General features: G+C 47.3%; 1 protein-coding gene across 1 annotated transcript; it reads right to left on the bottom strand.

Moving 5' to 3' along the window:
- Positions 1 to 5,557: 5,557 nt before the first annotated feature.
- Positions 5,558 to 11,622, bottom strand: LOC308123621 (uncharacterized protein). The gene is made up of 3 exons (XM_080486187.1): positions 11,471 to 11,622; positions 9,799 to 9,865; positions 5,558 to 7,965 (listed from the first exon to the last, which is right to left on the bottom strand). The coding sequence occupies exons 2-3, from the start codon at positions 9,814 to 9,816 to the stop codon at positions 7,015 to 7,017; spliced, it is 969 nt and encodes a 322-aa protein (XP_080342313.1). The 5' UTR covers positions 9,817 to 9,865; positions 11,471 to 11,622; the 3' UTR covers positions 5,558 to 7,014.
- Between the last annotated feature and the right edge of the window lie 587 nt (positions 11,623 to 12,209).

Raw genomic sequence — 12,209 nt, 5'->3', positions numbered from 1 at the left:
CATTTCATCCGAGGAAATTCCAGGAAAAGAAGATTGTGGGTAAGTGAAGCAGACTGACGAAGACGAAGTGATGCTACTGCCTGCTAGCTTCTAGAACGCGCTCGTGAGACGAAGCTCACTCATGAATACAGGAGACATTTGAAGTGAATCTCGTTGAATCAATTTGGTGAAACGTGAGTTTTTGCAGTGTAGCTGATGATTCAGGCCGGTCTCAGACTGGCGAAGTTGCGTTTCCACTATTTATTTGCATGTTAAGAAGTTGCACAGGGTATCTTTAAAAAGTTCTACGGTCATTCTCATCCGGCTTTGTTGGATGTTCTGCTCGTTTTCAGGCGTGACTCAGTCGAACGACTCCGCGAAGCTCCTGCAGTTCACACGCTTCTCTCTGCAGCGTCTCCGGAGCGTTCTCTTAATTTATCCTGCAGTTCTTCCTCCCGTCCTCCAACATTGTTCTTTCACACATCAGAGCTGCGCCATAAAAACAAGAAGAGGGCAGAAAACTCTTCCTGTCGGAAGAAAAAAGTTGAAATGTCTCCAGATGACCTGTTTCCAGGGGTGTGTGGTGGGAGGAAGGGCCTTTTCCTCGCAGTTTTCCATTAAATTCAAAGTTTTGATGAGAAATAATCAAACTTCATTTAACTACATATTTACCAGAATTTGTTTGTTTTTTAAATCTTGATTTTGTTTTTTGTCAGAATATTTAGGTTAAATTGGTAGATTTCAGCCAATCAAAAGAGAAAGTTAAAACTCACTGAGGCATAATTGGCTCTTTTTATCACATTAGCTTCTATGTGAAGCTGCGTGTGCATCTGCTGGAGCTTCTTTGGGTCTTTTGACCTTTGACCCTCTCTAGTGTAAAATATGGTAGGATCGAGCATGTGGCTTCTCCTCTGTGTGTGTGGGAGTGTGTTGGACTTGTTTTCTTTTGTGTCTCTTCGCTCTGGACTCTGGTCTCGTTCACTAACATCAGCTATGTTTTTGTATTAGCTTCCACTTTTTTTTGGTTCCTCGTTTTGAAGCTTTGGGAAAGATGTTGCAGGCAAAAAAAAAAAGAAAACTGAGAAAAAAAAAAGTCTGTGGTCTCTGTACTGATGTCAAAGTGAAATAAATAAAAACACCTCAAAGGTCCAAAGGTCTGTCCTCTTCTTTGTCCTGGGTGGGGTTGCTGCATGCATCCAGATATGTGTAAAATAAGATTGGATTGGAGGAGCTGCTGTGTGCTTGACTGCAGGATTACAGCTTCTAATTTTAGAGCCGCCAACCTAAAACCAGTGTTAATGGTCATGTGTGCGTCCTCTTTAAAACCTGCTGTTACGTAACAGAGTATCTTGAATGAAAACATTAGAATGTTACTCCAAGCTGCACACAGTGGCAATAAGAAGTCTTCAGTTTTCTCCACGAATTAGTCCTAAAATAAACAACTCTGCAGCTCAATCACAAACGCAATATATACTTCATTTACCGTATGTCCTGGACTAGAAGAATAAAAAATTCAAAGCTTTCTTATTGGAGTAATGAAGATTTTTCTGTGGTACTGAAGCAGCTTTCCGTGGTCATACGCTGGCATCTAGTGGTCACAGTTGGTATGAACCATACATTCAAAAATATGAGTTGTCAAAGTCAAATAAACAAGGATGCCCCATAGCCCAAAAATCACTGCAATACAATACAAACTCTTCCAATATTTGATTGATTTAACACACAGTTTTTAAAATGAGTGTTGGACATCAGAAGGAGACGGTGGGTCTGTTGTTTTCCAGAAGAAATCTGGATTCAAAATAAAAATTTTAAAGCCCAAAAAATTACTAATTTGACTAAAACACATTTATACAGGTGTAAAAAAGTTTATTCAAAATAATGAAACAGACATGAGTGAAAAAATTACTATTACAACACTGCAAGCAGCGTTGAGTTTTGAGCATGTCGGAGTGGGATGGAAATGTGGGCGACCAATAATACATGAAAGTGTTTCTGATATGCTGTCGGCAGAGATTCCCACCTCCCCTTAGAAAAACCTGAAGTCACAGTTGCTATGTAAATGACCAGCCGTTGACCTGGCTTGTTTTGTGCTCTGGACGATCACCTGCACCCCCAAGCGAGGTTGAACGGGTCCTCGCACACCCTTGCACGTTGGAACATGGTGCATAATGAGTGGGAGATCTTAATAAAGGTGGACACAGATGACCATGCGGCTGCTGCACAAATGGCAGCCAGCGAGGCACCTCGCCATAAGGCCCATGAGGTAGTCATGCCACGAGTCAAGTGTGCCCAAACCCCGGACGGGACAGGCATCCCTGAGCACACATATGCCTGCTGGACTGCCTCCACAACCCAGTAGGACAGTCTAGATCTTGACAGGGGCCGGCCCAACTTGCTAGTATCAAAGGAGACAAAAGATGATCGGTCTTCCTACAGGACCGTGTGCACTGGATGTGCTCTGCCAGAACCCTAACTGGGCATAGCATAGACAGACGCCGGTCCTCCTGGTCTCCCTCAAAGATGGTAGGAGAGTGCAGCTCAATTGACTGGGATAGGTGTTATTCGAATAAAACCTCAGGGAGCCTTGATCACTGCCACTATACCTCGCATCGTCTGTACTACAGGCTCAGACAAGCCGAAGGCACGAAGCCTGTCCCCCTCAGGGGCCAGACCACCAGTCTGAGTCCTGTGGGGAAGGGGCGTGACAGGGTTCCGCTGGCCTGGGACAATAGGTCCCTCCAAAGTGGGAGCTCCCATGGTGTTCCTTCCAAGAGAGGTGGAATCCCTGAGAACCATGTCATGTAGGTCCACAGGGGAGCCACAAGAAGCAGCTTTACTCTGTCCACCTTGATCCTTTGGGGTGGGAGAAGACCGAAAGGGGGAAAGGCGTAGAGCAGATCCTTGGGCCACTGGTGTGCCAGAGCATCCCATCCCAGAGGTGGATTGTCGTTCCTGAGAGAAAAGAAGAGTCGGTAATGTGTGGACTCTCTTGAAGCAAACAGGTCGACTACTGCCCTGCCGAAGCGAGGCCAAATCTCCTCGACTACCTGAGGATGGAGCCGCCACTCCCGTGGATGTGGGCCCCCTCTCGACATGATGTCTGCTGCTGTGTTTGACAGTCCCTGGCACATGTACAGCTCTGAGTGAGCAAAAGAGTGGGTGAGCCCACCGCCACAGTTGGGTTGCCAGCTTGCAAAAGGCAGGGGAACCTAGGCCTCCGTGCCTGTTGATGTACGCTGCAGTCATGGTACTGTCTGTCCTGACGATGACGTGGTAGTCTCTCAACCTTGGCAGGAGCTGCCGAAGTGCGAGGAAGACGGCTCTCATTTCCAGTACATTTATGTACTGGCTTACCCAATGGCTGGTCCAGAGCCCTTTGACCCCGCAACCTTTGTGCACAGCGCCCCAGCCTATTAGAGACGTATTGGTGAAGACGAGCTGGCGATAGATCACAGCTCCAAGAGTAGTCCCTTTTGCTATATTGGCCGAGTCCCTCCACCAGCGAAGGGCCATGTGGATTCCCAGAGAAACCACCACTGGGGTCTGGTGGGACTTCTATGGACAAAGGCCTGTTCCTCAACAGGCACCTTTGGACAGGCTGCATATGCAGGCTTTTTTTTGCCATTATTCTTTATCAGCTCTGCTCCATTTCAATAAACCAGTTCACTAACAGACCAGTGATCACAAAGCGGAGTATGTAAACAACAACGGGATGGTTTGTGGCAGATGAGATATTTAGATATTGCTGCTTGTCCAGACACTACACTGCTTCCTGGTGTTGTGATGAAACGCAGACGCTCCTCTCTAGAACAGGAGAGGAGGAGAATCAGCGGGAGCTGGACGTTGCTGTTCAGAATGAGAACATTTGCCAAGCGGTGTCACAAAGAACGGTGGCTCTCGGATGCCTGAGCAGCGCCGCAACAAATGTGTTCCGTTGCTTCTCATTTACTCGTGACGTCACATACCTGCTTCATTACGCAGCGTTCACAACCCGCCCACATTTTAACTGTACTCTCTTTGATGGAACCGCGCAACAAATTTGGGTCAAGGTACGCTTTGCCTTACCGTACCGTGCTGTACCGTACCATACCATAATGTACCGTACCAGGAAGTGGAAACGAGGCTTAAGGGAGATGATCGTCCTTTTCACACCACAGTTCCTCCACGAGCTGAGTTTCATTTCACTACTTTCTTCATCCAGTGGCGTCTTTTGCTTTTTTGAATCGAACAGGCTTACACAGCTTTATTGTCCTTTTCTGTTAAGTTCACATTACTTTTCAATCTTCTCTGGATCAGGCAGCGCGCCACAGAGGATCAGAACGGGGGCGTTAGATGGACCCTCTTCTTACTTTGAAGACCGAACACTATTATCACACACCCATTCTCACATCCAAGAGAAGACCCAGGGACTGAACGTTGTTGCGAAGCAGGTTGGTCTCGAAATCAGCGGCAAGAAGACTGAAGTAACAGCATCGAACCCCACCAACAGAAATGGTGAATTGAAGTCACTTATCGAGGGCTTCTCCACTGCTTGAACAGTCGGCAAAGTGCTTTATAATGTTTGATCACATTCATACAAGGTTGTCAGTCCATCAACTGAGACAGATAGGGAATCAAACCTGCAACCTGATGATTGAGAGACGACCCGCTCAACTAACCGAGCCACAGCTGCTCCTAGAAGTCCAGCCCAGTTTGAGAATGAAGGTCTCCTGTATCCTGACAGGGTCACCATCAGCAGTAAGGGTGGTGCAGAACTGGCCCAGACCCAGAACTTCTCCACAAAGCCAGAAAATCTCTGAACATGATGAGCAAGACATGACGCTCCTCCACTTCCAGCACTCACACCACGCTGAAACTCTACCACAGTGTGTCTTCACAACTCTCCTGAACGGTTTACAAAGTTGGCGATTAACCGAGAACGACTCGACAAAGCTGTCAAACCAAAAGCCTCCGTCGAATTCTGAGCATTTTTTGGCCTAAAGAGATTTCAAACCTGTTGAAAAGGTGTGGAACCGACTCTGTGGCTCCTATTATACTGAGACACTGCAGGTTTTGTATAGGTCAACTGCCAGGAAGACTCAGTCGGACAGTAGAGAATGAAATGCCAAAGATGAGAGGGACCCGGAGCAGCGTTTCAGTCATGGCGAGGGATCACATTGCCCAACAGGCGTAATGGGCGAAGTGAGTGAGTGTCAGAGGAGAAAGTAAAATGCTTCTTTTTTTCCTCTAATTCATACACAACACTGGTCTTTCCTAAATGAATTAGTGCCGTCAGTTTCTGCTCAACTGGAGGAGTGTGGGATTCTCCTGCTGGTCCTGTCAGGACTCTCACTGCAGCATTTTACTTCAGTTCAAGACTTCTTCAAGGAGTCGTCCCCCCTGCACAACACTGGTCGCTCAGAGAAGCCGCCGCAGTGACTGACTCCTCTCCATGTGCTGCAGCACTGAGAGGTTCAGGACGTCGTTTGTCCCAGCGGCCATACGACTGTACAACAAACCTTTGTAATGTACATTTTATATCACTACTGACAGCAGCTTTTTAACTTTTGTTTTCATTATCATCATTATTTTTCTTTTTAAGTCTGTACTGTTGTGAGAGTGTTTAGTTATGGAGGGCACACACTGGATGATGCTGGACATCTGAAATTCCCCAATTGGGAATGAATAAAGTACTTTATCTATCTATCTATCTTTCACCTAGAAGTCCCACATTTCTTAGTTAAAACATGCATATTTGTTTTGAACCTCAGTTGAAAGTCAGGAGTTTTAAAGTGGCTGAGTTCTTTCGTTTTGGGGTTAGCCATGGCTAACGGTTAGCCTTGTTTTAAGGTCACGACCCCAATCCAATGGAAAGTCAAATGGCTCTGAGCCGCTAGCGCTAACCACTAACGTGTGACTAGTATAAACGTTGAACCTCATGTGATTTACAAATTAGCCTGTATTTCATTATGAATCTACGAGGTGCGTTGCTCTGTGGCGTGGATGTAGATTGTAGAAGATTCACCGTCGTTTTCTTTCTTTTTTTTTTATTTTAGCTGCTAGCTCTCCACCCCATTGTCATGATTGACAGTTCCTGCGGCAATTAGCATGCCAGGCATCCATACAAGTCAAAATCTCACATGTACTTTTAGAGAGGAAGTTGTGGTATGAAAGAGGGTCAGAACGAATGTTTGCTTTTTTTTTTCTAATCAATTTTAAGAATTGATTTAAAGAAAATTTTAGAGGGACTGGATACGTGAGAATACCAGGTGACGACTCCTTTATGCAGTTATTGTTTCACCCTGATAGTCCAGAGCTACAAAACCTTTCCACTCACGCCCAGGACTTCTCGTCACGGCCGTTCTGGCCGGGCGGTGTAGGGTGTGACCAGCCAGACGAAAGCGGCGCTCCAACAACCTCTTATTATCTTGATCTCTGTAGGACTGTGGGGAGGTCAGTCCTGGTCCTGCATGTCTTCAACGTGCCTCTGAATTTAACGAATGAATCATGACAAAGCTCTGCAGGAAGTCTTATAATGAGCCAATCATGACCATCAGCTGTGGGAAGTGAAATCCTGAAACCCTGCAGTACCAGGACCGCCCCCCCCCCCCCCCCCCCCCACCCCCCTCCTCATTCCTGACCCGTCCAAAGAAGCCAACACTTCATTTCAGACACAGTTAAAAGCCTCATAGTTATAAAACATCCTTAGAGCTCCCTCTGCTGGCTGTGTGAAGCAGTGAAGCCACAATAAAAACACAACATAGGACTATGATCAAATTCTTTTAACTAAATTCACAGAACTCTTAAAGCAAAGTAACAAAGTACCTCACAAATGAAAAAAAGATGATAAATAGATTAACAGGTTATAGTTAAATAAGCAAAAGAGCATTTTGTCATGTGAGGATCCCTCCATCAGTCTGTCCACTTCAAAGAGTCTGAAGAATCGTGATGCGAGTCTGAACGCTGAAGAGAAACTCATCTGATGTCACTTTATCACACCGTGTGTGTGTGTGTGTGTGTGTGTGTGTGCATGCATTGTCCGACGCTGCTCCGTCCTCACGCCTCCTCTGACACACACTTGTGTTTCCTCTCCTGGACCTTCCAGGTGAACTGCTTGTGGCACTTGTGGCAGCTGTACGGCTTCTCTCCGGTGTGGACGCGCAGGTGCTTCGACAGATCTCCGACGGTGTAGAAGGACTTGAGGCAGTGCGGACACTGGTGGGCCTTCACGCCGCTGTGGGTCAGCTTGTGCTTCTTGATGGACGCCAGGTTCTTGTAGGTCTTGCTGCAATGGTCGCAGCTGTAGCGCCGGGCCTGCAAGTGTGTCCTCTTGTGGTGCAGGTACGAGCCGCTGGAGGTGAAGATCTTCTGGCACTGGTCGCAGTAGTAGACGTTCTCCTTGGTGTGGGTGTTCTTGTGGCTCTTGTAGCTGCCCAGCTGAGAGAAGCTCTTGCCACAGTCCTCGCAGCGGTAGGGCTTCTCTCCGGTGTGGACGCGCTCGTGGACGGTGCGGTCCGACACGGTGATAAACCCTTTGGCGCAGTAGCGGCACTCGTACGGCCGCTCGCCGGTGTGGATCCTCTGGTGCACCAGGTAGGAGCTGCGGCTGCTGAAGAGCGCCCCGCACTGCTGGCAGGGGAACGTCTCCTCTCTGGTGTGCATGTTGCGGTGGCGCTTGTAGTTTCCCTGCTGGCTGAAGCCCTTGCCGCAGTCCTTGCAGCTGTAGAGCTTCTCGCCGGTGTGGATCCTCCGGTGGACCTTTAGGTTGGAGGACGAGACGAAGGCTTTGTCGCACTGGTCGCAGCCGTACGGCCGCTCGCCGCTGTGTATGAGCCGGTGCTGCTTCAGGTGCTTGGCCGAGGGGAAGGTCTTGTCGCAGCGCTCGCAGCCATACGGCCGCTCGCCGGTGTGCATCCTCTGGTGGCTTCGCAGCTCACCGGGGCTCCTGAACGCCTTGTCACACTCATCACAGCGGTGAGGTCGAGGTCGAGGCGCTCCTCTCTGCTTCTGGGAAAACACGCAGAGCGGAGTGAGCTGCTGGACTGAAGTCCTTCTGCACGACAATATGCAGCGGCAACGGCAGCTAAACTTCTAAAGGCTCTTCCATACTTTCCACATTGCTCATCCGCAGATCGTTTGGACCTGCAGGAGGACCGCGGTTCTATTGATGTTACAATTCAGCAGTGGCGGCTGGTGATACATTTCTTAGGTTGGCTCTTCATTATTATTCAATTTCAGCCAATGTTAATTTAAATACAGTGTGTTTATAAAAACACATTACAAGAATTTTGCCGTTTTTAGATTGAGAGAGGCCCCAGTGATGGAAATGATTGTTCTTTTAAACAGCAAGTGAATAGATAGAGAGCACTGACTAACACTCTTTTATTAACATACTAGTAAACAAATACAAACAGAAGCTTCATTAGTCCCTTTTAGAAAATGAACGTGTTTTGAGGTTGGTTTACTGGAACTGACAGTTCGTCTGAGGTTAGGATAAACAAAGAACACTTTAAAAAAATTGGAAAATAAACTGCTTTTTTTAAGCTCTTAGATTTTCAGTAATTAATAAATATGAGCATATCTAAACATTTATAAACCTGGACACATTTGCACACATTTGTTTGTGTGCATTTAAAACACACACACACACACACGCATGCACGCACACACGCGCACACACGCACACACGCACACACGCACACACACACACACACACACACACACACACACACACACACAGAAATCTTATTGAAGATTATTTGAAGAAAATGATGCGAATACAGTTCAGGGCCCGTTGTTAGTTTGTTGACATAAACAGATGTTGGCAGTATTACAGTTTTTTGAATTTTTGAACTACTTGCTTCCACCAGGGAGCCAGCCTTATTGGCCAGCCACTACTGCAATTCAGGGTTTAACGTCAGTAGGCATTCCATAACGTAACAATCCCGAATCTTCACTTCTGGTGGCGGTGTTCTCCTCCGTTAATAAAGTTCTTAATATTTCACTCCGGGAGTTCTGAGCCGTCTTCAGAGAAATGATTGTACAGACGGGGAGATGGAGGATCTCCTTACACAAGTGCCCAGCAGGCGGCCATTGTTGGTTGTCATCCACTGCTCTGGTGGGAAGAACATGGACGATCACAGAGGGTGAGCGACCCCTCGCCCACTTGGTGGATGGCGATATTTACGTCATACGGACCAATATGGACACGTGGACCAACATGGACACGCGGACAACATGACTTGGCCTTAACCCATTTAGGAGAAGCATGCTAGCTTCCAGGCTAAATCAATTAGCTACTTCAACTCAGGACTCAGGATGTAGTTGGAGGCTCTGCTACTTTTATTGGTCCCATTTCCACGGCGATGTTTCAAGTGAAAACGTCTTGTTTCTGCATTCTCGGATCAGAAAAGTTTCTCATTTTGAGAAACGACAGGAACACTGAAAGCGATGTAGTTATCATGTCGGGCCACTAGTTAGTGCTGTTTGTTTTTGTAATGAAACCACAGACACAAGCAGCAGAGAACAATCATTCAAAGTTCCACCTTGGAAGCTGTTTTCAATAACTCCGAGCTCCGTTGACGTGTAAACGGACACACAAAACACTACGAAATAGTTCACTTGAAAACGTTGCGTAAACAGGTCTTGAAAGTTCTCTTCCTGCTCCCTTTAGTCTGATCTGAACTCTGGATGCTCTCTACACTGCGGCACACGATTCATAGTTCTCTCCTGAGGAGCCGGTTATTCCAACAGCTGATGTTGACTCATCTTTATATCTCTAGAAAAACTGCGGACACTTAAACCTGGTGAGATCTGCACCATTAATACATCATCAGTTACCTTCTGGAGCGAGCTCATGTTTCCGTCGTCAGCTGCTCCGAGTCTCTGTCGTCCTCGTTGCTTATAACTGTAGAGTCAGAGGATTTCCAGTGTTCAGGTCAACATCATTATTTCAGACAACAGCTGATTAAGGTGGTTAAGTAACTTTCACATCAAGAAAATGACTGTTTGTAAAACACCTTTAAATATAACCGTTGGTAAAATAGTATCAGATCCACAACCGTCATTGTGACGTAATATAGGAATCTGTAAAATATCTTTAAATGACGACACGTTATGAGTGTGAAGGAGACAAACACACTCGGACAGTTTCCATGCAGATTATTTCTTGTATTTTCGGGATTCAGAAAATCCGACTTCCTGGAACTTGGGGACGGTATTGCCTAGCAGCATTGGCCGCCATATTTGTTTTTGGGGAAAAAAACCCATTCCAAAGGGTTGTGTTGAGGGAGGAGAGCTGTGTTTTGCTGGGAGCTTGTATGGACAGTCAGACAACCCTGACACATTAAACTTGGCTTTGTATCTGCCTCTTGCCTCCTCCAGTACTTGGTAGTTGTACACCATTTTCTACAAATAACTGCAAATAAACGAAGAAAAAAAGCTCTCAAAACAACTGGGTGGGGTCGGGGGGGGGGGGGGGGGGGGTGTAACTCTCAGTTGACTCACTCCGACATGAGACTCTGAGTTTCCGGTTCCAGGACAGCTGATCTGATATAGTTTAATCAAGTCTCAGTATGTGAACCTTGAGTTAAGAGCGTGCACAACCAGGATAAAAAGCCATCATCAATGGAGCCCCGATACCACGAGTCCCTATGGCAAAAGACCGAAAACCGAGTTATTTAGCCGTAAAAGTCTGCTGCAGCAGTGGAGGAGAGAGACGGCTGGGAGAAAGTTGAAAAATTCATTCAGTATCTACTCCAAGTAGTAATTTAAACCCTGAGAAAATGTTTCAACTGGTTCCCTCTGTTAATATCCTACTGAGTAGATTAACACAGTGTTTACACATTTTTATTAGAGTGGAGTCAAAAGGTGATAATGTGTACATTAACACTCAATAAAATACTAAATTACCACACACACACACCAAAAAATAAATAAAATCAATAAAGTCAGTTGTTTCAGTGCAAGTGTGACTTCACTAACTGCTCTATACACAGTTGCTTAATCAATATTATTCATTAATCAATATTATAAATCATCTCAAATTATTTGTGGGAGGAGACAATAGAAACTCAGGCTTTCCTCTACAAAACCTACCAGCCAACAGGTTCTGTTCAGTCTGTTACTGTGGTGACTTACTTAGAGCTTAATTCAGCTCTTTCTGGAACAGAAAACTCAGAGTTTCCCTCATTTCAGAGTAAACGTACTCTGAATTTTAACAACACCCCCCAAGGTGTTACATGCGTCACGTGATGTGTGACGTGGACAGAACTTCCAGGACACAATTTAGAGACGGTCCCTAAGGAAACACTGAGATTACGTGTCATTAGACGTTGACTGAGTGCAGCTGAAAGGCTCACTACTGAAGTTAGTGTGACTTTAAATGACTGTCTGGGTAGTTTCCATGCACTATGTGAGTGTTTGCTGCGGCCGACACTTTATTGACGGTGCCTGCTGCAGCGGACGGTACCGAGCGCACCGGTACCGCCCGGTCCCGGCCGGGTTTCCTCACAGAGCGACTGCAGAGTTGTCGGTGGTCTCCCCGCCTCGCCCCCCTCGCAGCTTGCAGGTCCAAACGAGTCCGCTCCGTCCGGGAAGAAGTCACATCACTGAAGCTCCGCAGGAAGTCAACATGGCGCCGAGTGACGGAGACGCAGTGAGAGCAGCGTCACTGACGTGATGACGTCTCTCGCTCTCTCTCTCTCTCTCACTCACACACACACACACACACACACACACACACACACACACACACACACACACACACACACACACACACACACACACACACACACACACACACACACCGGAGTCCAATGATCCCTCTTCAAGGTGTGGTTGTCCAGAGAATTCTAAAACGGCCGCCCGCTGGCCAGGACAACCTCTGCCTGTAGCCCAGTCAGTCTGCCTGTAGCCCAGTCAGTCTGCCTGTCGCTCAGTCAGCCTGCCTGTCGTCAGGTCGGTCTGCCTGTCATCGGGTCAGTCTGCCTGTCGCCCAGTCAGTCTGCCTGTCGCCGGGTCGGTCTGCCTGTAGCCCGGTCAGTCTGCCTGTCGTCGGGTCGGTCTGCCTGTCATTGGGTCAGTCTGCCTGTCGCCGGGTCAGTCTGCCTGTAGCCCGGTCAGTCTGCCTGTCGCCGGGTCGGTCTGCCTGTAGCCGGGTCAGTCTGCCTGTCGCCGGGTCGGTCTGCCTGTCGCCGGGTCAGTCTGCCTGTAGCCCGGTCAGTCTGCCTGTCGCCTGGTCGGTCTGCCTT

The sequence above is a fragment of the Lipophrys pholis genome (genome assembly GCF_963383615.2).
Source record: "Lipophrys pholis genome assembly, chromosome: 18".
Classification (NCBI taxonomy): domain Eukaryota; kingdom Metazoa; phylum Chordata; class Actinopteri; order Blenniiformes; family Blenniidae; genus Lipophrys; species Lipophrys pholis.
The sequence above is the reverse complement of the archived record's forward strand: the minus strand, read 5'-3'. Positions and strand labels throughout refer to the sequence as shown.